Genomic DNA, 26,276 nt, shown 5'->3' on the forward strand with positions numbered 1-26,276 from the left:
AGCTAACAGAGGGCTGCAGTATGTGACGGATGGGCCAGATAAAAGAGAGACGAAGGAGGTGACGTTGAATTACCTACCATGTGAATGGCGCGCAATTGAAGTTGCAGGAGAAATGGGGTGCTGGGAAAGACCGCTACTGCTCATTTATGGGAAAGTATATACAAAGGATGGATGGACAGACGGGGTTGCGGGGAGTGAGATGATAACACTGACGAAAACAAATATAGCTAAAATAGATGAAATACACAACAAGTGTTTCAACGGATGGATAAAGACAGCTGGACTGGTGACATGGTTGGAGAAGGACGAAGACCCAGTAACAATACTTCCACTAACTGCACCGACACTATTCTATCAACACAACAGAGACGTCCATGTCAGAAAGAACAGCAATTGCAAAAGGATAGTGATGATAAATAAGGAGGGTGCCGGGTGAGCAGTTTTAATGGACTACTATTGGGCCTGCGGAGATAAGGCATACCACAGCTTGCCGCCATCTTGGAATGGACTATGCACAATGGTATACATAAATGTACCATCCCTAATGGTACCACAGAAACATGTCAATTTGGGGGATTTCCTTAAGATGGACGAAGGGAATAAACGGAGGAAAAGATTGGTGACGATTGAAGAAGGTAAAGAAAATAACGACATAAACACAGTGTCAAGAGTGAAAAGACAAGGAGAACCACTGACAGGAAACTACCTGTGGGGAAGATCGGAAAGAGCGCTCAGTGACATTCCACCAGGACGCAGACTGTTTAGCAGAGCAGCAATGTTCTTCTCATCAATAATACATCCAGGACTGCAGGCATATGCAAATGCAAAATGGCTCCAAATAACAATATGGGAGCTCATGATGACAATAAACTCTACCGTCAATGGATTTAATTCAATAAAAGAAGAATTGAGGGCAGTGCGAATGGTAGCACTCCAGAATAGATATGTACTGGACCTTCTTACGGCAATGGAAGGAGGAGTTTGTGCAAAAATTGGAAAAAGCTGTTGCTCATTCATCTCAGCAAATGATGCTATCAACGGCACACTGACTGAGGCAGTATCACAACTTGCCAAGATGCACTGGAAAATGGAAGAAGAGGCTAAGGGAGCGATGAAAGATGGCAGCTAGTTTTCCTACTTGTGGTCATGGATGCCATCATGGCTGTCGGATGGACTGAAAATAATAGTAGGATGTATAATGTTGGGAATGGCCATGTTGATAGGAATGAGGTTATGGAAAGCAAGAACAGCACGTACAACAGATGAAATGATGGGAATGGATGGCATGCACGCCCTACTACCAGCCAAAGATGACAAGCACACAGACATCATTACACAGGAACGAGAGAGGTTGTGCAAGCAAATACTGGAAACACACTTGGACCCACCATCTTTGAAGGTAGAGAACCCAAGAAATCCGAAGAGCTATGCTGGAAAGTGGGTCTACTGCAAACCCGGTGGTGGCTGTGTTTACATGTATTGGTCATTTGAAGATCATATCAACCACTATGGACACCTGGCTGGAATAACGAAAGTATCGAGAGAACGTGGAGATAAGAAAAAGGATAATTTTTTGGTCGACAAGTCGACCAGAGGGGGGACTGAAGTGGGAGAATGGGAAAATACCCTCCCCCTAGTGTCATCCAGACCATGGCTTAGGGTATCATGGCCTAAGCACCCCCCGCGAGAGGAGTTCGACCAAACCTCTTCCTTACCAAATGACAAAGTATCCTGTTTCAAAGGCATACACGTACGAGGAGCCTGCCCACTAGTACGCCCTGGTCAAGCTGGCGCCTGCGCCATGGACCAGCTCGATTAGACACCAACCACAAAAACCATCATCGTTAGAGATGCCATGATGACATAGCCAACAGTCATGAACACTCGTGCCACCATGCACACTGGTCACTCACACACAAACCCACACGAAGAACATACTCAGTGCTATGACATAGCGGACTGACATACCCACAGACATGGATCATTGTTATTTTTCACTTAGGCCTTCTACAGCACCGCAGAAACGCACCTGTAGAGCTTGTGTATATGCTTGCTGATGCTTTCTCTCTACATATCCCTATGAAGACGACACAATGTATACCTAACGCTGCTTGTGACACTCTGTCGCCCCGCGACCCCCATACTATGGGTTATGTACCGCCACCCAGAAACTAGGCCCAAGTAGGCCGCAAGCATGAGTCCCCAGGCAGGAGCCTAGCAGACAAAAAATCCTCCCAAGGCGAAATGCAAGTGATGACCATGCAGAGAAAGCCCCCAACGTGGGCTCACAGCCAAGGCCGCGATGTTACAACCCACATGCCGCACTCCCAGCGCCAAGGTTATACCTTCCGGTGCCAAGCCCTCAGAGCCGAAAAACACAAATCTAATGCTCATAATTCTGCTCCAGCTACGGTCTCCCCACATGTGACCAAGCCGAACTGACAAGATGCCAAGATCGCCAGACAGAAAAGTCGCCAGGGTCCCACATTTGGGACACAATCTGCAACAACAAAGCAGTAAATTGGACACCTACAGCGATGGGAAAGACATGAGCACCAGCCCTCAAGCAGACCTGTCCATTGTCCACCACAAACACATAGTTGCACATTGTTGCCAACCACAGGTACATCGCGAGCTGGGAACGGCGATGGTCCCAGACTTGGGGGCTCGCGGGAGAACCAATCAGAATACAAGGGGCTCATCACTGATGCCATTACCCTTAGCCAATCACCAAGTGTCCCCTTGTAACAATGTTGGTGTAGCAACTGTTAGGGACAGCCCAAGTGTACCACCTGACACGTCCTTATCCACTAATATTTCCTTCCATAGGCGCCTATACTAACCCCTCCACTCGGGGAACCAACCCAAAGTGTCGTTAGGTTTTGTGACGATTTTTCCCAGGTGACGCAAGTAGCATGTCATACTCCTGTAAAAAGGGCCTGCGAGCCCCACTAATGATGAGAGCCTCTCTGAATGCATACGGTCTGAGCGTATCCCTGCCGTTACTCTAATAAACAGCAGTTATTACCTTGCTCTTGGGTGTGTCTCATACTCCTTTTGGGACGTGGGAGGAATTGGGGCCTCCCCAGCCCCGGAGGTCCACGGACGGCTCTGCCGGCCCCTGGGAAAATCATCCTGACACTAACCGTACGAAGAACTCACCTTTCTGCATACGCACCCTCAAACTCTTAAATAAACACAACCATACGTCTACTGCACCACAAACCGCACGCACTTCACAACACTCGACATGAAAATCAACCATACACAATCACACCTCAACATCACATGACGGACATTGACCGAAAACGTACCAACGCTTTGGCATGGGTAGTATAGCTCATTGGCAATGTGCTCGTCTTGGAAGTAAGATGACGCAGAGCAATACAGGTTCGAATCCCGGGACAGCACTTAGAAACCTCTTCGGTATTAAGCGCGTTATAAAAAACCAAGTTTATAATTCTAATTAAACAAAGTGTCCAGTTTCTCTGAACTGAAGCTGCCAACAGCATATCAAAGTGAACATCAAAGCTCTCTTGTTCTTCTCTCTCTCAACCCCACTAACAGACCCACCACCCTCCTTCCATTGCAGATCCGCCCGAGCGTAGGTGGGTACAAGACACATTACCATTAACATTTATGAGCCAGTGGTGATTCTGTCATCAGATTTTGATGCAGGGCCTTGAGAGAGGTGGGTGGCACGGCAGCAAAAGTTTTCACTGGCTAAAGGAAGGCAATGTCGCCTCCTGCCTGTAAGTGGTTTCAACCTAGCCCTCCACCTAAATCACTGCTTGGCGTGAGATGCCCAGCTAGAACCCTTAATTATATATTTGTATGTCTAAAGTTCTTTTATTTCTGAATGATGTACCCTTATATCACAACCCTCTCTTTGAATCCCCCCCCGGTCTCACTGAACCAAGAAGTAGGTTGTTTTGCAAAGTTAAAAGATTTATTTTATGAATTAAACAATACATATATCACACTTTTATGAATATGAACAATATCTAAATATCACACTATTCATATTTATACAATGATCAGCAATGGGTGAACTGACAGTCAACAATCTCTTTAATCAATAGGAGTATGGATGAGAAGAATAATGTAGCTTTGAATAAAACTTTGTGTGGGTTCAATGACATGCAATGATAGGAAAGAATGCAGCGCAGAAATAAAACTTAATATAAATTCAATCAAATGCAATGTAATCAATCTTTCCCCCGGATACTACTCAATCCCCCCTAATATGCAATATAGAGATGGAAGGCGAGAAAACAGATTTCAGGAATGTACAATCAACAAATGCATTTTCAATCCCAATTCCCCCTAGCAAGCTTAGAGAAAAACGGGAATGATTTTAAAACAGGTCAATTGCTTTTGAATGTGGTTTGCAATGAATGAAAAAATGCTAAAAATGGATTTAATTCTCTAAATGGGAGTCGCCAACTAGTGGGAGCCACTTTGTATAGGTTCAGGTAAACACTAACAATGATGGTTGAATGACTAGCAGATAGGAAACTGAATTCAGAGGTTGAATGCAAAGAAATAGCTGTTTTACATGGGATGAAATTGAGCCAAATGCAGAATCGCAGAAAACTTTTCCACGCGCATTAAGCACGATTGTGGCAAAACTATAAGGATGCGGTTTGGATTCGTTGGGAAGCTGAGGATGTTAGCTTCAATTTGGCACTTAAATTTCGTTCCTAGCATGTACAATTCAGTAATGGTCAATTTTTCTCAAAAAGGGTCAATATTTCAAATGGAAGATGCGCTTTTGAAGATTACAAACAAGGATTGGCTTTACACTAAGGGGCTATGAAGATGGAGATACCAACGGTACAGCCACCAGTGCAGAGGCGCCTCTGTCTGGTCTTTGCCCGCTGCGACACTTGCCTTTCTTCAGCAAATATATATTAGCGCACAGATGATTTATCACTACAATTATCACAGGACTATAGGATGAGAGAAGGATTCAGGACAGACAAAAGAGATTCTACAATGCAGTCTCGATATGTTAGAATGGTTTGGTTAGGATTACTTAATGATAAGAGATTGGCTATGGACAATTCTATGCTAAATACTCACAACTAGGGTTTTGGAATAGGCCCGTCAGGATCTGGTCAAAGGGTTTTGGACTGGAATCTGCTCGCCACCGGACAGGATTGAGGCGCTTGGTTCTGCACTCAGCAAGGCACTCTGGTCTCTGCACAGCCTCTTGGACTGGATCTGACGGGTTGGTTCTGGGTTACAGCTCTGCTCTACTGGTTTGGATCTCTGGGTTATAGCAAGGGTTCTTGGCAAGAAGCAGAAAAACAGCAAAGCCAGGCTGTTTAATTTGTTTTGCCCCTTGGAAGTTTGGGGTTAAAATCAGGTTGCAAGATTTTAAAGGCCAACTGAGAAGGGTTCAGCTTAGAATTAGGCCTTCTGCATTCAGAGTTCTGGAGTCTGGATATGGATTCTCCTACAGAGCGCTTCGCCAGTAAATCAGTTGATGGGTGAATGTGTGTGTCTGTCTAGGTCCTCAACAGTCCCTATTTATATATTTTCCAAAGGGGTGGGTAGGCTGATTATACTAAGCCCACCCTCCAGGGATCCGACTGGTCAAAGTATTCCCTCTCTCCTGATTTGAGAAGGAAACCAGAGTGTCATGATGATGCTGTGTTTATGGTCCAGGGAAAAACCTCCCCTTTGTTTCAACACAGAAAATATATTTTTCATATAGAGCATATTTACAACATCACCAACTTGCTAATAATACATATTTACATTCCCAATTTAATAAAGCACGTCTCCGTCTGAGTCCCATCTTCTTGAGAGTTTCGGTTCAAAACTGACAGCTTTTTGGGCTTTTGGTTGGTTACCCAGTGTCAGATCTGTACTAATTTTTCCACATATATGCGCAAGACATCTGGGCATAATCCTGTAAATTTTCATATTCCTAGCATGATCACAATTGCTACAATATCAATATTTTAGTAGTCCGGCCTCTGAATATCGCACAGGGTTCAGAGTAGTTTCATATTGTGAGCAGCCTTTTAATATTAACAACCTATAAAACACAGATTTTTCCTAATTGTTCAGTTTTCTATGAGTCTTTTTCCAAAAACATATTTCCTTGAAATTTCAGATACACATATCAGTCTAGCTCCGCCTCCAAGGTTTGGCAGGGCCAGAGCAACCTGAGCCTCTCTTCCTTAACAGTTGGTTTCTATTGATGGCTGAATTTGCATTTCCTTTCAGTCAAGGGAGCCTTTTGGTACTCAGAGCAACAGGCCAAAATCCCCTCCCACTTCCCTTAATAACTCAATGCCAGTTCCTGAGCAAAGAGCAGGAGGAAAATTCCTTTGTTTGGGGAGAAGCTGCGGAATGTCTTTGAAGTCCAGTGTAGCTGCCATTAATTCACTTTAAAACACTGTTTAAAAATGGGCTTTTCTAAAATACAATTTACATTTTCTACAAATATCCACACAAATCTCTTCATTCCAGTCTTTTTAAAACATAGAAATTCAATTGTAACAACCCATATGGCTTTTGATCACAAGTCTCTTCTTTTCTACAATTTGATTTAAGACACAATTTGTAAACTGACAGTATAAGTAATGGGAGCTTCTGACACAGCAGAGCGGCGGTACTGCGCCCATTTCTGACATATTTTCCCATGCAAGCACCTTTTGAATTTGGATTTTTTTATGATGAAAGGTGTTTCTCCTGGCATTGTGCTTATGGGGGTTCCTTAAATAAGGTGATGGTGAACACCCCACAAGGATGTTGGATCTTCTTTGCTGTTTGAGAATCACTATTTTGCAAATTTAACAGCCAAGGAAAAACGGATTTTAGGCACTTCTGGGTTTTTCTTGGGATGTAGCACTGCCTTTTCACACAGTTCTATTTTACTCTGTGGCAGCCCCATGCCAGGTTTTGGCAGTGTGGTCTCCTGTTTTACCACTGACATAGGCAAAAATGGATTTGGCAGCCTATTTTTCAGGTTTCCATGCGCACATCTGAAAGTTGTTAGCACACAGAAGTCTTTTCGGCAGCCATTCTGTTGTTTTTGATGAAAGCAGCGCACAGTGATGTTGCAGGGCATAGACTAGTGGGTCAGAACATCCCACATGCCACAAGACTGGAGAGGTGGATCTCATGAGGGCTACTTGGCAATCACACCCTACATTCTTTGGCCTGGTAGCAGCGTGATAGCCAGAACGAGAAATACATGCTGCCGTGATGAGTAGCCAAGGAGAACTCAGGACTTCCACACCCTCCTTGTGGGATTTGGAACTGGTGCGGCAGTAGTTCTACCGCAAGACTGAACCCTAATTTACAGGCCTCGTCAGGAAGTCAGCAGGCACTATAGGGCTTTAGTTAAACCACCTAACTTGCTTTCCACTATGGATTTTCATATTTATTTATTGAATATTTATAAGGTGCACGACACAAAGCAAAAAGGGCAAGGGAACAGGGGATATAAACCACACATAACTGTCCTACTAGGCCTTGTGACATTTGGATCGTGTAAGTGCAATGAGTGGCAGGGTGACTAGTGATGGTCAGGGATGGGTAATATGTGCAGGGGCATAGATGCTGTTTATTGTGACTTTTGGCAACAGCTAGTTCAAATGACCCACCTACCTTTTCCACCACCACCAGTAAAGGCCAAAAAGAGAGGTGTCAAAATGGCAGTAGCCACTACCGTATCAGCAAAGGCATATTCACAAATGTGTTATAGGTGCAACGATTTGAGGGGATCTTGCAGGCCACTGTTCTCTGCACAGCACAGGTTGGTGTCCTGGCCTCAACATCAGTGGATGCTGTGGATCCACTGCCGGGTATCTCTTTTTCCAGGTTGGTGTCATCGCCACAACATCAGTGGATGCTGTGGATCCACCACCTGGTATCTCTTTTTCCTGGTCAGTGTCCTCGCCTCAACATCTGTGGTTGCTGTGGATCTGCTGCCTGGTATCTCTTTTTCTGCGTCAATGGCCTCACCTCAACATCAGTGGGTGCTGTGGATCCGCCACCGGGTATTTCTTTTTCTAGGTTGGTGTCCTCGCCTCAACATCAGTGGATGCTGTGGACCCGCCACCAGTTATCTCTTTTTCTAGGTTGGTGTCCTCACCTCAACATCAGTGGATGCTATGGATCCGCCGCCAGGTATCTCTTTTTCGAGGTTGGTGTCCTTGCCTCAACATCAGTGGATGCTGTGGATCCGCTGCCGGGTATCCCTTTTTCCAGGTTGGTGTCCTGGCCTCAACATCAGTGGATGCTGTGGGTCTGGCGCCGGGTATCTGTTTTTCCAGGTTGTTGTCCTGGCCTCAACATCAGTGGATGCTGTGGATCCGCGTTGATGGCCAGCTGAAAAAACTCTGCTGGAAGATATATAGTGTGGCCTGGCCTGGCTCGTAAGCAGCCTCTTAGCTCGAGGCAAAATTATTTCACACAATTTCTTACCATGCGAGCAGCAGAAATTATCCAAAACCTATTTAAACCTTTTTGACCCCTGCTATATGGTGAGCATCTTCTAATACCAACACTACCACAGGTATGCCCCCGGGACCCTCGCCTCTGCAACATTATAAGTGGTAGATTACCTGTTTGGTGGAACCCAAGTACAAGGAAGCATGGTTTGACCACATGAATGATACCAATAAGCCAAAAGAGGTGTGTAGAAAGAAATTGGACCTCATTACGACCCTGGTGGTCCGGGAGCTACGATACCGGTAAGCATGCCGGTACAGTAGATCCCGGACCGCCACACTATGAGCTGTGCTCGCAGGTGCCTGTCAGCCCGCCAGGTCTGAACTGGCGGGCAGAGCGGCACCCGTGAGGACACCGCACGTCGGATGCACTGGCACCATTGTGAATGGTGGGGGTGCATCCGACGTCCCATTCCCATGCAGCCCTAAAGGACGGAATGGGTACGGAGAGTCCTTTATTACCGCCACCCGCAAATTGGTAATTACTTGGTCTGCCAAACTCGGCATGACCCGGTAATTGCCCATTCGCGGGTGCCGGAAAAAATGGATACCGGTGGCAGCCGTACCTGTATTACAGGCACGGCTACCGCCAGCCTCGTAATGAGGCCCATTGCGTTCCTATTACATTCTCTCGGGAGGATAGCTCAGAAGCAACATGCTCGCCTTGGAAGCAAGACGACATGGAGCAACGCAGGTTCGATCCCCGGGTCCGCGCGTAGAAACCTCTGGGTATTAAGTGCGTTATAAATTACATATCATATCCTATCATGTAATGAATAAAGCATGCCAGAAAAATGCAAATAAATCAATAGAAGAGTGGAGCTACACTCAGGCTTCCAACAAGGTTTACCTACAGTCCCATGGTTCTTCCTCATGCTCCCGCCAGTGTGTTTTAGTGGATTTGGGACCAAGTCCATGAAGCTGTATAGCAAGACTTACTGCACTGCACCGATTCTGTTACAAACAGTCTGCAACAGCGCAGGCATGAAAGGGTTAATGCTAAGTAGCGGGCAGGACGGCTCCGACAGCCAGGAAACAATGCTGGCAAAGTGGAGCAATGCAGGCAGAGGAAAAATGCAGCACGCTGGCATTAAATCATCCTAAGCGCCACCCAGGAACAGCTGGGCGATAGGCTTCAGATGTGGGAGATCCCATGGCCAGGGTTACGCTAACACGCACTTCAATCAAGTGCAGCTGGCTGAAATTCCACCAGGATCGAGCAAGCACTGTCAAAGCCAATAGGTCAGGGACCACTGTGTTGTCTTCTGCAGCAACCAGGTCTGGAAAGCTGCCTTTTCAGTCCTTCTTCTGTTACTTTACCAAGCAGAACCTAGCATGAACTGCCCCAATAACAGGCAACACAAATAGCCACCGATGCAGAAGACAATGTTGCATAGTCTCCATAAATGCTGCAGCATCATTTATCACAAAGTAACACCCATTCACGTCTCTGCCCTTACACTTTGCTGTACCCTGCCTCCCAACCAGACTAGGCCACCTCTACTACTCCTTCGCAGTGCCACTCTTCTAGTGCAGTTAAGCAGTCCTGTGTCTAGCCCTTACAAGGGCGTGGGTGTGGATATCTGGAAAGGGTCAAATGCTGACAGGCTCTTTGGCACAGGACTTTCTCTAACCCGGACTTACTTCCCGTTAGCTCCACATTTCCAAACTCTCTTTAATGGGTGGAGCCATGAGAGTGGCCACCGCCTGTACTCTCTTGCTTGGCGACGATCAAAGGAGGAATCAGGAATAAGTTAGGAGTGAGCAAGCAAGGGCAGGATGCTCTAGGAGGAAGATGGCTGGGAAAAAAAGGATTATGAAAATATTGGGTAAAAAAACCCAACTATTTTTGAATGTTTAAATACAATAACAATGTTGTTTCAATCCCTATAAAATGAATTAAACATATGTATTTATTATGCTGACCCCTCTCCTAAACCATGTGATTTCTCCTGCAACTCTTCCCTTTGTGACCCCCATCTACACCTCAGGAGGCAACTCTTCCCCGTCTCCGCCCCTTGCCATATGACGAGGGAACCACATATGCTTCCAAGCCTTAAATTCCATTCCAAAAGGTGAACTACATCTTCATTCACTCTAGATTAATATAGGTTGATATTTTACCTCTGTATGTTTTGCAGTCTTTATTTTTCTAGTCAATATTTTCAGTGGCTACCAAGCAGTGGCAGCCGGCAGCAGTTTGAAAACTGTTTTCTTTCTATCTTTCTCATCAACCTGTAAAAGTACCGGTGGCATTCACCCGCAGGGCATATCTCTCCCTGTTCCTCTTCAGAGAGAGTTGCAAGAAAATCTACTCTGACAGGACCAGCAGGCTTGGACTGCAGGGTGATCACTTGGAAAGCAAAGCAAGTGGTCCTTACAGGAGACACCTCAGATTAGCCGCGACCACCATGTTAGTTAATAGGGAACGAGTTACTGATAATACGGCTCCCGAGCAAACCTGTTCGGGTGTAGACATTGTGGCCATGTTCCTCTAGGGCTCCTGGTCAGTAGTGGGCAACACAGCTGATTGGACCAAATAAGGAGGTACAAGGATGGCACGCTGCCTTGATTCTTGGAAGAATGCAATGCATTTCTCAGCTTGTGAAATTTGGAAGAGAGTCAGGACTTTGCGGACCTTTAATTACCTGCTCATGGGCCCCAATCTGAGTTCCGGCCTATGAGAGGAATTGAGAGCGCCCTTGCTTTTATGGGTTCTATGTCATTTCATCGACAGGTGTCATTTCAATATTTTTCTTTCTGAGTATCGAAATTGATTTATTTTTATTTTTGGGGGTTACCCCCAAGCCTCCTATACCCTATTTTCTTTACCTATTCCCGACCCCCAACCACTTATAAATACTTTTCCAAACCCCCCTATATATTCCGATGAGTTTTTTCGTAACAATGTACTTGGGAAAAAAACATTGAAAGTCGATGAAAGAATGTTATACCCTTTTATGATAGATGTAATCCCTCAGTTTCTCGATAACTGTGCTGCTCTCTGCTGCCGTTGCTACTATCAAACATACCATGTTTCTGGACCACATGGAAAAAGATTTTTGTCTTTAAACGCCATTCCTTTCTATCTGAATGGAATCATAAATCCAGTGGGGTCTGGGTGCTCTCGAACAGCCCCAATTTGTTGTGGAGCCCCTCACGTGGCAAGCTTGTGTCCTGTTTTGTTCAACGTGAACATCAGGCCTTTATGTTCACTTCTAGACGACCCGGGTGTCTTCTTTACAAACTACGCAGATGACACTCAGTTAGTTATAGAGACTACTGGTGATTATACATCAGATTACCTTATTCTTTCTAACATTAACCATCACATAGAAGTCTTGGATGTCTACAAACTGGCCCTCCCTTAATGGCGACAAAACAGAGCTTCTTATCTTTGGATAAAAGCATGCCCAGGCAAAAAAGAGCCCTGATTTCAAGAGCTTCCTAATCGGAGACAACATCATCCCCGTACAGACTAAGGTGAAAACCTTAGGTATTCAGCTGAAGGCTTCTTTGAATACTGATGCATACGTCAACCAGCTGATCCAAAACTGTAATTACCTCCTTCTCAGAAACAGCTGCCCTTATATTTCAGAAAACAACAGTACAATCATTGTCCGAACTACTACAATTTCAAGGCTCACTTACTATAATTCTCTATTGATTGGAGCCTCAAACTCAAAGGTAAAAAAATGGCAAGTGTTGCTAAACGATGCAGTACGCATCGTCAAGAAAGTTTCAAGACGTGAAAACATATCAAATCATAGACAAAATCTCCATTGACTCCCTACCCAGGAACGCATCAACTTTAAAGTAGGAACCCTGGTTCACAGATGTGTCTATGGACATGCTCCTGCTTACCTTAAATTCTAAATTCCACAATATTTTCCTTCCAGAGCACTGCGCTCTTCTAACAAAATGCTAATTATCTACCTGGATCACAGACATGCAAATGAACTTGGAAAATCATTCCCAGTAAAAGCAGCTAAACTTTGGAACTCACTACCCAATGTGCTAGGAACTGAACCTGATTTAGGGGTTTACAGGAAAACTTTTAAAACGTGTTGTTCAAGTAACTTATCTCTCCTATAAAATTGCCTTCTGGAATCTATATTCATCCCTTTATTGATGTTTGCTCTTTTGTGTACATTTCTCTGTAGCCCCATGCCTGCAGGCTTTCGGTGCATTACAAATAAATAAATAAAATATAAAAATAAATAAAAACGCTGCCCTTAGTTGTATCTCCTACTTTCTTCTACACATCAAAGTCCAGGTCCAGTGTGGCCCATTTCTGTCACAGCCCAGTATTTCCAATTGTGGGGTTCCCCAAGGTTCCACTCTCTACCCTCGCCTCTTTAACAAGTTCCCGCCACCTCGTGTTAACTTGATCTCCCTTTGCTGTTGTTGGGGTGGTCAGGAAAGGTCCTAATGATGAAGAGGGGTTCATGCTGCGCGTGCCATTTTTGTGACTTGGGATATGGCACAGTTAGCACGAGGTTGGAATTTTTTATATGTATCCAGTGTAGTTAAATGGGAATGGGATATGCTACTAAGCGTTACTTTGTGTTTAAGTTGATACATATTAGCTTTGCACACACGTAGAAAGGTAAATGCCAAACTGTCAAATGAAATGTAAAACATGATCCAGACATGGTATGCTATGAAGTGCCTAGAAACTGGGCAACAAGGAGTTTTCATAACACATATTGAAGGAAGGGGACTAGTCATAGAGAACCCACTGTAAAGAAAACATGACAGTTATTAACATGATATACATACACAGGGTATTTATACATCTACATGTAGTGAGCTTTTTTATTACTGGATTGAAACATTGCAGTCAGGGTTTGACTTTGAAAAAAACTGGTTTTGCAGAGTTTTCAAAGGCCAGAGTATGGGTAAATAAGTAAGTATGATCTTCGCCGATAGTCAGCTCAGCTAAGAAACCGGCCATGTTTTTTATGGCCTGGTAGTATCGCAAAGCAGATGTAATCTCTCTTAAGTGCATGGGAGCTTGACACAGCTGAAAACATGGGGTGAAGTGATGCTTGAGGCCAGAAGTGATCGATACTCAGGGGTTTTGATTGTTTTTCAGGATGTGCCATGCATGCTGAAATGGTAGTCATTAGATTATCATTTTCCAATGTCTCCAAAGCAGTGGTGGGAGAGATAGTTGTTGCCAGTTCAAAGGGAATCTGCTTATTTTGCACTCTCTCATGTTGTTTGAAGTAACCGTGCAAACCATGTGCAAATTACATTTAGTATTAAGCGATCTCAGACCAGCTGGGACTTGTAATGAATTATGTTTGTATGTGAATGTTTAAACTGTGTGATGATGTCATGACCTACCATGGCCAAATCCTAAAAAGAGGTGTGTTCAAAACATGAGCTAAAGATGGCAGTTACAATGACCAATGAGGATGAAGAGAAAGATGGTATTTCTTTGTATAGGTTTTGGCCAATCATGTATGGTGGGTGGATTGTAATAAAATAGATGTCAGTGTTTTAACTGTTGCAGAAATGTATATGTCAACTTGTGTGGTTTAGGGAGACTTGGGTTAGTTTGACTCAACAGGGTCCTCTAGCTCCTCCCCGGACGATTGTACAATAAACTTGACCTACATGCAAACGTGCACTCGCTTCTTAAGTGGTGCACTCGCTTCTTAAGTGGTGGGCCTGCTCGGTTAAGGTGATTAGGTTCCCATCCATACACTGTTGTTCTGGTAATTCCTATGATGTGTACACCCAAATGGATTCATGGCAACCCCTTGTCAGCCCCTGGGAGGCTTGCTACCTCATGTCCAGCCTGGATGTTTCAGTGCACCCCAAGAAAGTTGTTTAGTGATCTTATATTACTTACAATAATTGGCCTTTTATACCACACTTCATACCAGATTGAAGCCTCTAAACACGCAACCAGGTATGGAACCTTGCTACTAAATGCTGTCCATTAGTTAAAACAAGCCCTTTGCTCTAAGCTATCCTCCCTCCCAATGTAATTGTGTTGCTACCCAATTGTGATTGTTTTGTATTGTTTGGGTTACAGCAAAAGTCCATATCGAGGATGACCCCAACAAAGTTACTTTTCAGTTCTAAGTTCTCCAAAACAGTGCATTGAGAACGACTGTGTGTCCACATCACCCCGTGTACTCATATCTATGCATCGACAGGAGCACGGTGTACAGGATAACCTTCCAGAGCCTACATCACCACCACGCCCACTCGCGCAAAGGGCCCAAACACCGGAGAAGCAGATACGACCACAATAACCTGATCTACTGCAAAACGTGTCACCCCAAAAAGCTGACAAAAGAAGGAACCCACTTTAAGTTCAGGAAAGCACCAAAGACAGAAAGATAGAAAGAAGTCTTCACTAACTGAAGGGCACAAGAAGAAAACCCTGCAGCCATCTCCACAATACCTAAGAAGCTATACAAGACATTCTAGGTAAAGAATGTATAGACCATACACTTAAAAGTGACCACTGGCTGCAGTGAAATAGGCAGCTCTACCCTCCCCTTTAGTCTCCCATAAAAATATCTTCTGTACCTTTGCATTTCTGCCCACCCCTTTCCCACCCTGTGTGCCTTAAGGTGGATGGATCAGCATTTTATTGACCATCAACAGATAAATACATATTGCAAATAAAAGACAATGAGGCCCTTTCTAGCCTGTCCACTCGCCCCATTCCTGGCATCTGTGTATCCCCCAGATCGCTGCCCTTACCAAGTACCACTACTTTTTAGTTACAGTTTAGTAAACTAAATAGCAGGGCACTTAACCAGACATTTACTCTGGTTGCTAAGCTTCCTGGAAATGCAGAATCTACTGAGAATGTCAAACTGGGAACTTACTGGGAATATTAATGTGGGAGCTTACTGGGGTTATAAAGATTGCTGTGAAGATAAAAGGGCAAGCTTACTGGGAATGCCCAACTTAAGGGCTTACTACTGACAAATTTGCTAGAATTTTAAAATTGGGAATTACTTAGAATATCAAACTGCTCGCTTTTAGAGAATGTCAAACGAGGTGTTACTGGGAATGTGAACTTGTGAGCTTATATAAGGGTGTCTATGGCAAGCAGAGGCTCTGTTAAGCTTAGCGGTACAGTGCTAAAGTACCTGTGCCAAGGGATACATTGAAAAGGTAATTGGATGATCTCCCCCACTTAGTGGCAAGACTATAAAGTGGAATCCCTGTAGGTCCAGAGGACATTTTTACTGGAGCTCAGAATTCAGAGATTTATTGACATTGGCCAAAGTGTGGCAGCCCCTCTGCCAAGAACACACAAGACAAATACACTTTCCTGAGGGGTTGCACCCACTCAGGGGGCTCTACAGTCAAATGTTAGCTCCCTGAGCCATAGCAGGGCAGAAATATCCATGTGCATCAGTGGAGGGGCCTCATATGTTTTCCATTGAATTATTTACATGCTACACCACTTCCCTTTAGGGCAACAACAGGGTACTTGATATAGGCATAAATATCATTAGCCACAGGGCGTGGGGCACAGCCAATCAGGTTCTGTGGATTGCGGGCTGAAACCTCTGATCTCAGTCCACGTTCCATAGAACCCACAGTCTGCCTCCCCTTTCCTGCTCAGCCATCTTCTAGCCCACTACCGTTTCCTTTAAAAAAAGAAAATGTATCCCAACTGCCCTCCCCAACCCAGCGTACCTGACAGTGGCGGTTGTGCCGCCCGCCGCTGCTGCAGCAGCTTCACTGCTTCTCGTTTTCCGGCCGCGCTGGAAATGGAAGAGGGGATGTGTACGGAGTCTCACCTTCTACAACCATGGCGGCCATCTTGGCAAAGTGTTTTCATCCATTGAAAAGAATGCGCACAGCACCCCATTCAATGTTTGTAAAGACTCTTTTTTTTTTAGCACCTCGGGTTACCGCTTTGGTAACCGATGGTGCTAATGGCATTATTAACCCGTTCCACGGGCTAAATCGCTTTGCTCGGGCAGTTAACTCAGGCTGCTGGGCTGTTACTCCCCAGTGTAGCCGGTGGAAGAAGTTAATAATGCCATATAAAACTGACATCAATCAGTAAAGCAAAACAGAAATAGTGTTGCAATTGACCTGCAATGGGGACAGCGCCAACATTCATTCTTCACTAATATTTTGTTCATCATTTGGAAGGCCCAGGCATACTCAGCCACCTACTCTACTAATTAATATATATATATTCTTACTATTCCTTTGACTGTTTTTATCTACGTTTGTTCATTTTTCTCCACTTTTGGTTCAGATATTTTGTGTGGTAAACTGTCTTAGTTTGGACATTCAGTTCTATACCTCTTAAATGCGCCGCCTTTTGAATGTGTATGCTCCGGCAGAGTTGAAGCCTGAGAATGTGGTCTATGCTACCAGAGGGGAGTCAAAGAGTCTCGAAGTTTGTCTATTACTTTTCTCTCTCTGTACTTTTGGATAGGACACTGTGGGATCTCACACCAACGCACATAAAGCCTCAAATCATCTTGCTATAACAGTCCTCCCAGTGTGGTTTCTTACACCATCATTAAACGCTGTTTTCTCCCAACGGAGATGTCAGGACCGATTGGATAGAATTTCTAAGAGGCTTCATGGAATCCCTGTTATTCAAGAATAGTACAAAATGGCTGCTCACTATGTCAAACAAAAGCAGTTTATTTTGTCAACTGCAATAATTATAACGTGCAGGTTGGTCTACAAGTGTCTGTAAATGGCTTTACCTTTCCAACGTTGCTAAGTCATGTAGAAAATGCACATGTCTATATCATATATGGATTCATGGGTTTCTCTTTGTATGCATGTGCAAACACACGCACACACACACACACACACTCATGTTTATAGAGTGTGTACAGGAATCTTTGACTAAAAGCACTGGATTTGGACAGTCTCATATAATGAGCTGGGACAATCATCCAAAACGGACTCTCCAAGTGGTGGAATCGTCTCCCACGGATTGGCTGTGTGGAGGAAATAATAGACAGCTCTTCCACATTATTTGGCATAAAAGGTGGTCCTCTTACTGCTCAAGAAAGACAGTAGTTGTTTATTGCTAAACAACTCAAAGATGCTAATGTGTTTTGAAGGTAACGGAGGTCTTGCAGCTTTAATTTGACACCAAAGGGACAAGTTACATAATTCGTAGCAGGCAAAATCGACCAGCCTAGAGGCATTCTTGCGCTTAATCACGGTAGGCTAAACCTTCCAGCCTAAAAGGCACCCTTATGCTTAGTAATGATTGGCCAAACCTTCCAGACTAAAGGGCATTCTTGCTCTTAATTATGGTAGGCCAAACCTTCCAGCCTAAAGGGCACCCTTATGCTTAGTAATGATAGGCCAAACCTTCCAGCCTAAAGGGCATTCTTGCGCTTAATCATGGTAGGCCAAACCTTCCAGCCAAAAGGGCACCCTTATGCTTAGTAATGATAGGCCAATCCTTCCAGCCTGAGGGGCACCCTTATGCTTAGTAATGATAGGCCAAACCTTCCAGCCTGAGGGGCACCCTTATGCTTAGTAATGATAGGCCAAACCTTCCAGCCTGAGGGGCGCCCTTATGCTTAGTAATGATAGGCCAAACCTTCCAGCCTGAGGGGCACCCTTATGCTTAGTAATGATAGGCCAAACCTTCCAGCCAAAAGGGCACCCTTATGCTTAGTAATGATAGGCCAAACCTTCCAGCCTGAGGGGCACCCTTATGCTTAGTAATGATAGGCCAAACCTGCCAGCCTAAAGGGCATTCTTGCTCTTAATTATGGTAGGCCAAACCTTCCAGCCTAAAGGGCACCCTTATGCTTAGTAATGATAGGCCAAACCTTCCAGCCTAAAGGGCATTCTTGCGCTTAATCATGGTAGGCCAAACCTTCCAGCCAAAAGGGCACCCTTATGCTTAGTAATGATAGAACAAACCTCCCAGCCTGAGGGGCACCCTTATGCATATAATGCTAGGCCACACCTTCCAGCCTAAAGGGCATCCTAATGCTTAGTAATGCTAGGCCACACCTTCCAGCCTAAAGGGCACTCTTATGCTTAGTAATGATAGGCCAAACCTTCCAGCCTAAAGGGCATTCTTGCGCTTAATCATGGTAGGCCAAACCTTCCAGCCAAAAGGGCACCCTTATGCTTAGTAATGATAGAACAAACCTTCCAGCCTGAGGGGCACCCTTATGCATATAATGCTAGGCCACACCTTCCAGCCTAAAGGGCATCCTAATGCTTAGTAATGCTAGGCCACACCTTCCAGCCTAAAGGGCATCCTAATGCTTAGTAATGATAGGACAAACCTTCCAGCCTAAGGGGCATCCTAATGCTTAGTAATGATAGGACAAACCTTCCAGCCTAAGGGGCACCCTTATGCTTAGTAATGCTAGGCCACACCTTCCAGCCTAAAGGGCATCCTAATGCTTAGTAATGATAGGACAAACCTTCCAGCCTAAGGGGCATCCTAATGCTTAGTAATGATAGGACAAACCTTCCAGCCTAAGGGGCACCCTTATGCTTAGTAATGCTAGGCCACACCTTCCAGCCTAAAGGGGATCCTAATGCTTAGTAATGATAGGACAAACCTTCCAGCCTAAGGGGCACCCTTATGCTTAGTAATGCTAGGCCACACCTTCCAGCCTAAAGGGGATCCTAATGCTTAGTAATGATAGGTCATACCTTCCAGCCTAAAGGGCAGCCTTATGCTTATTCATGATATGACACACCTTCCCGCCTAAAGGGCATCCTAATGCTTAATAATGATAGGACAAACCTTCCAGCCTAAAGGGCAGCCTTATGCGTATTCATGGTAGGGCACACCTACCAGCCTAAGGGGTATCCTAATGCTTAGTAATGATAGGACAAACCTACCAGCCTAAAGGGCATCCTAATGCTTAGTAATGATAGGACAAACCTTCCAGCCTAAAGGGCATCCTAATGCTTAGTAATGATAGGACAAACCTTCCAGCCTAAAGGGCAGCCTTATGCGTATTCATGGTAGGGCACACCTACCAGCCTAAAGGGCATCCTAATGCTTAATAATGATAGGACAAACCTTCCAGCCTAAAGGGCAGCCTTATGCGTATTCATGGTAGGGCACACCTACCAGCCTAAGGGCTATCCTAATGCTTAGTAATGATAGGACAAACCTACCAGCCTAAAGGGCATCCTAATGCTTAGTAATGATAGGACAAACCTTCCAGCCTAAAGGGCATCCTAATGCTTAGTAATGATAGGACAAACCTTCCAGCCTAAAGGGCAGCCTTATGCGTATTCATGGTAGGACACACCTACCCGCCTAAAGGGCATCCTAATGCTTAGTAATGATAGGACAAACCTTCCAGCCTAAAGGGCAGCCTTATGCGTATTCATGGTAGGGCACACCTACCAGCCTAACGGGTATGCTTACGCTTATTGGAAAAATCTCAGTATGCTAAATGTGCTTGGCATATGTGCACTACGTAGGATAATATTAATGGCCTGATCTGTTATAAATGTAATACCAAAGTATTTTCCTCTGCAAATCCCTTCTTACTCCACACATTTCACTGATTTTGCAGAATATTCGTTCAACTAAACACCTAAAAAACGATATTTACACCCAGAATATCAAACTGACTTCACATACATGTCTGCAGCAACTTTCCACCTTTGTAAATTTGCTGAACGTTGCTTATTTGCGGGTTCCTTGACCGAGCCACGCCTGTCTGTTAGAAAGGTCCATTTTGCAGGTAGTAATTTACGTTTACGCGAGCCACCACTCGTGAGGGTAAGCCTATGTCACCTGTACGCTCGTGCTACGAAATCCACGGATTCCCTTTTATGAATTCAGCCCAACCCTCTCATGCACAGGTAGTTACGTGTCTCAGACATGTCATAGCTGACTCGACACAACTTTGTGAGTTCACTCTCCAGAGATTGTATTTCAGTGCCCAGTATACGAAATGTGTTATACAATGAACAACTATTCAAATGTGTGAAAAAAAAAACCTTCCCACGAGTTACAATAACATGGGAGGATCGAAACAAGACTATGCTGTGCAACACAGGTTCGATCCCCGCGTCTGCGCTTAGAAACCTCTGGGTATTAAGCGCGTTATAAATAACCCAGTACAGTTACAACCCTCATGTCAATTTCAAATGGATGAATTCAATGTTTTGGCTCACGGAGGAAACAACCTAGATCCTTGGAAAGACACAGCGGATGGAAAGAGTTCTCGAGCAGTCACCAGGGGCCCGTTGACGTTCCTTCTCTGCCGTCACCATGAAGCAATTATCCCTTTAACTCTATGTGTGTTCCTAAGCGTTTTCTAAATTCTGTAATTAGGTTCGCCCCTAGTGCTGTGTAATAGATAGTTCACGCAGTGGGTCTGAAAAGTACTTGGTCTAATCACAGTCCTCCAGTGGCAAAGTCAGGACTCCCCAAGTTGCCTGGGACTCCCCAGTTAGATGGAAGCCAAGGGAGTCTGTGCTTTGCCACTGCCTCAGTCACACATACTTTCTTTTTTTTTTTTTACATTAAATAGCTAGTTCGGAGCCAACAGCTGGCCTCGCGTTGTCCATGTGGCCTAACGAACAGAAAGAGGGAGTCTGCGTTCTCCGTCATTATGGTTTGGCCCAGGCGCACAAACAATATCCGAGGCTTGCAATATGCGAGTGCAGGGGCTAGAATTAGCGATACACAGATAGTTCGCAAAGCGCAGTGATGCGGCGATGCTCTAACAGCCAAGCCGCGTAATGACTAACAGAACTTCCCCCCGCGTGTAAACCTCCTGCAAGTGGACGCCTGAGCCAAAGAACAGCGGCAAGGCGCCACAGGAGGCCGCGGGGAAGTGTCTGAGTGCTCGACATTTTCTTCTCATGATCCTGTAGTCTGAGAGAAAGCAATGCCTCCAACATGGCCGCATTGTTATGCTAATAAATTTTAGAATGCGCACGTCACCACCGTATTGTCTTAAAAAGGCCCACTAACGTTGCAAACTCGTCCCCGTTCCAGCTATCATTTCCCCAGTTTCCTTTTCACTCTACAGACGACGCTTTATGCTGCCATGGGCGGGTCTCCGTTTGCCTCTGCATAGACAGGGCTTGCATACATGCCAACATTCTGTGACCAAAAATCTGAAGGAATCTTAAAGTTTCAAAATAGGCGAGGAGGTAATCATAGGAATAGGGTGCGTCAGCAGCCCATTGTCATTGAATGAGCCCGCCGCCGCGGGTGCATTCAATGACAATGAGGCGCCTGCCACGCCTTCTGCCACCACGCCAGCTCGGGGGAGCCTTTGAAAGACTCCCCCGAGCTGGCGTGGTAGGGGGCTAAAGGCGCCTTTTGTCAAAGGCACCCGCGGCGGAGGGGTGCATTTAGCCCACCGCCGTGGGCGCCTTTTACATCAAAAGCCTGCATGCTGCGCCTTCTCCCGCTACGCCAGCTCGGGGAAGTCCTTGAAAGACTTTTTTTTAAAAATCGGTATTTGTTGCCAATAAATCGGTAGGCGGTAGGACTGCTTAAAAAGCGGTATACTACCGCCTAAATTGTTAGGGTTGGCAAGTACGGGCTTGGCGCTTTTTAAGACAATACAGTGGTGTTGTGCGGTGGTGGGAAGGGGGTTATAACCCATCAAATGTTGGTAGAGGCGCTAACTTCAGAGACAGTGGGGGAGGGGCAAACGTATTTGTGTGGGGGGCATCTAACTTCTTTACGTGTTCTAATGAGACTATTCTAGTGCAGCGTCAATGTCACAAGCAGTTAACTCTCTCCTTTAAGTCTGAAAGCACCCACTTAAGGACTACTGTGACAATGCAAGGCCTCCTGTCCCCTCTCTTCCCTTCCAATCACTCCCCTGGCATGCAAGTAGTAACCCCACATCACGATTTCAATTGCCTAAAAATGTATGCATATCAATGCAGGTGCGAACAGTGAAATGCTTTACGTTAGTAATTGCAGGGCCTTATTTAACAGCGAAGCTCAGGCCCATTTAACATCTGTGTCCTGCTCTGTCCAGCCACAGCTCTGTAAATCAGCCAGGTCGAGTAACCATAGCCCAAAATTTCAGCCGTGGCTGAAGTCCGGTCAGCTCAATGGTGTTGCGCCACTGGTACAGTGGCACACATTAAGAGACCTCATACGTACCCTGCACCCCTATGTTTATCAAGATATTGAAGCTTGCAATTTACAGCCAAATGCATGGCTGTGCCCTTTTAACTATGTTCTTATCTCACAGTTCCCATAATTCTAGCCATACTACACCCTAGTGGTGACTGGAAAACATACATACTGCCTTCTAGCCTTGTTGAACAGCCCAAGGCAATGACTGACATTAGCAGAGCACCATTTTCGGGTTCCTAGCTCAAAACTGGCATAGTGCAATGAACCATCTTTAATACAACAAGCCACCAAGCCATATTTTCACTGGCCATCTGCTGAGCTATGTACGAGATTCCCCTCCCAGTGATAGCCCCTGCTGGTGGTGAGCAGAGTGACAATGAGGCTAAATACACCACAGTGACGGGTCACCCTGTTAGTAACGGCTCTCCACCCAACACAGTTAAGGGCCCAGCGCAGAGTGAGCCCCTAAATGAGGGTGTTGATGCCGTGTCATGGTTTATTGGGTAGTCACTCTCAACTCAGGGAGTTCCTTTCCCTCTAATCAAGGTGTCGCACAACAAAGCACTCTAAGCAGATTACAATTTGGTTAGGCTTCCAACCTATATAACACCATTCAGCAGATTCCCTCTGTATCACCAATAAGCTAGAAACCAGGACGGGGTATAGAATTAACAGTATATATTTATTTAAATTTCTTCACTAAATAACACACAACACAAGAGCACCAGCCACCAACTATGTGGCACAATAATCACAAATGCAAACTTACAGGCATCAATTTACTGACATGTACTTCTTAATAGACTTTCAGTTACCACAACAAACAAAAAGTTTGAATTTGAAGATGCAAAATCAAAACACACATAGGATTTCATTGCACATTAACAAATAGGACATGTCTCTCATGTCTCTCTGTCTTTTTTACATAGAAAACTGATATTATATAGCGCTAAAGACACTTACATATTATGAATATTCCCACGCTTTGGATTGGACATCTCTCTTTCTCCCCTTCCCACCAACCTGTCTACAGCCAGCTGATAGGGCAAGGAGTTTAGAGGTCTGTATTATGGATAATGGGGGCAGAAGAAGATGCATTTTTTTAAAATGACAGGTTTTTACCTTCTGTTTTTTTCTAAAAATCTCACAACATGGCAACTACCTTCTCTTTTCAGATTACTGCATAAACATACATATTTTTAAATTCTACATTTTATGGCGATTAAGGAAATTTGAATTTCACTTCGGTACGCCCTTCCTGGAGGGTCTATGGTTTTTTGCGATTTACTCCTCAGCCAAAATAGTGAAAAATATGCCACTTTGCTATTCAACCATTAATTTTCCATTCTAACAGTTCACAAACTTTCAAATTCCTCTGAATTATGAGAAGGTCAGGATCATGGTTTTCTTGCTAACTCAAATTCTATACATCACACAAAAAATGAAGGGACACATAGAACCGACGGGCATTCTGTGATCTTTAATATGAGACTTGGATGAGCCCACTGCGATGCACAGTTCTCCTGTTATTAAGGAAATAGGAGTCCAATGTTAATCAATAGCAATGCATACATATCGAAGGTCAGAGTTTCATATTTCCAACAACCCAAACTGAGTTTCATTTCTCCCCGGTCACATGTGCCTTTAACATCTGCTTGGCTCATGTTATTCCACCCTGCCATTAAGTGTCTATAACGATTCAAAGCTAATACACAGTTAACGGGGAGACTTGACCTTAAAGTTCATTTCTGCTGGCCGTCTTATCCATACCCTCCACAATTCTGATCTAATTCTTTATATTTCTTTGTATTTTAATCTGAAATCCAGGTCGCTTTTCCTGGTGGGCCAAGGCCAAAAGTTTCAGAGACACAGAGGGTCATTCCGAGTGACGCGGTAAGGGTTTAATGGAGCCAGAGCCGTCAACCCCTTACCGCCTCTTTACGAGTCTGGTCGCGGGATCCCGCTGGTTTTACCAGGTGACCTTAGCGGGTCCCGCGACAGACCAGGGTGCTAACAACGGGCCCGTTAATGTCGCAGACGTTGTTAGCACCCTCCCCTATGAGGGCTCGAATGGGAATGGGGAATGGTTCCTCGAATTAGGAATTAACGGACCCTCCAAGGTCAAAATGGCCCAGTAATTCCTCATTCGAGCAACCCGGACCCGGTATCCGGTAAGGGGGTAGCCATGCAGCCAATAGCAGCATGGCTACCTACTAACTTGTAATGACCCCCACAGACTTTTCAGTTCAGTGGGGAAAACAAGCTACATACATAATTCTAACAGAATAGCATTTTAAATTGTGTTCAACATGACCTTTTGTATCACATCTGGTCCTGCTGTTCATAACTACAATACTATATTTACACAGATAAAAGTTCACTTTTAGTATTATTCACCCATAGGCCAGAGTTGATATACGAAACCATTGCTCACTCCTTCAATAAGTAGACCTTTCCATTTAAATGTCTGTTTATTTGTGGAAAGTAAGTGTCTTTCTCTGAAATATGTCACTTGGCGTCACTTTTTAAATTCAAGGCACAATTTCACCTTTGTATTTTTCATATGCACATCATTTCAATGTATCTTTTCCCATGTGCATCGCTGCAGTTTTGAGTCTGTCAAAATGTGCCTTTTCCCAGTTTACACTAAATCAGCATCTGCAGCACCACATGTCTTTTTGCAATCAATTGTAGACAGTTAGCAATATTAAAGTTTCTGAGGCACACTCTCCTTCAACTCAGTGCCTTTACATTTTGACAAAGTTGAGGGAGGCCATTTTCGTTCCCTCACTAGGCCTCATGTTGGAAAAGAAGGTATCAACATCACCCAGCTTCATTCATATAATAGGCCCTTGCATGGCCTGTCAATCTCTGTCAGTCTGGGGCTGTATTTTCACCCCACAGCCGTTACTGAAAAGGGCAGCATGCCACAAGGGGCATATCCCCATTAGCACCTGTGCAGTTCCCTAATTGGGCACTAATGGTGACTTTTTCTTTTTTTTTTTGTAAAGGAAATAAATGTACCTTTCTTGCACGCCCGGCGCCTCAGCAAGTCTCCTTTCCATGTTCATGGTTGTGATGTCATCAACAGGAAAACGGTCAAAGTCGACAGCTGCACTGCACGCAGCTGGGCTGCATAAGAAAGATACATTTATTTTTTAATTTTTTTAAAAGACATCAATAGCACCCGTGAAGGAATCTACATGGGTGCTAAGTGGTGATGGGAGAGTGGGGAAGGGGAAGGGGTGCTGGCCACCCAGGCTACTCGGAACGTGGGTTTGCACTACAGCATACAACCAGCGTTCTGAGCATCCTGTTGGTGCAAATAGAGCCATAGTAGGGCAGATTTTCCCAGTGCTTATTCTGATCCGATTGTGGATATAATACACAAATCCCAGTCCTTGCCTGTCCTATCTTTCTCAGATCCACTCGCTCTTGGGCCTAAATACTTGAGTTCCTGAATAAGGTTTTCTGGGCAGTCCTGGCATTGAATCAGTAACTAAATACCAACCTTCTGTGAAAACTGCTGAACGTGATGAGAGTGGCACATTTAACAAGACCATTTCTGCCACGGGGCCAAGAGGTATTAAGTGAAAAGGTCTTTTTCATTTTCCCAAAAATGAAAAAGTCAGATTTAGAAAGGATGCATTGAGAACACTTAGAGCAGTCTTTCTCAAACTTTATTTCACGCCCCTGCCGCACATGAGTGCGCACGGGGGCTGACA

The 26,276-nt window shown here is 44.7% G+C and overlaps 1 protein-coding gene across 2 annotated transcripts in view; it reads right to left on the minus strand.

The window, feature by feature from the left end:
• Positions 1 to 26,276, minus strand: part of HSPA12B (heat shock protein family A (Hsp70) member 12B) — a 393,296-nt gene that overhangs the window by 329,153 nt on the left and 37,867 nt on the right. The window contains exon 2 of one of the 2 annotated variants that reach the window (XM_069632262.1): positions 25,576 to 25,683. The exons of the other annotated variant lie outside the window; for it this stretch is intronic. Within the exon in view, the coding sequence (XP_069488363.1) occupies positions 25,576 to 25,622 (47 nt within the window). The 5' untranslated portion in view covers positions 25,623 to 25,683. The remainder of the gene's footprint in view (positions 1 to 25,575; positions 25,684 to 26,276) is intronic. 2 annotated transcript variants of the gene reach the window in all.

This window comes from Ambystoma mexicanum, chromosome 6q, assembly GCF_040938575.1.
Source record: "Ambystoma mexicanum isolate Mex_15411 chromosome 6q, UKY_AmexF1_1, whole genome shotgun sequence".
In the NCBI taxonomy this organism is placed as follows: Eukaryota; Metazoa; Chordata; class Amphibia; order Caudata; family Ambystomatidae; genus Ambystoma; species Ambystoma mexicanum.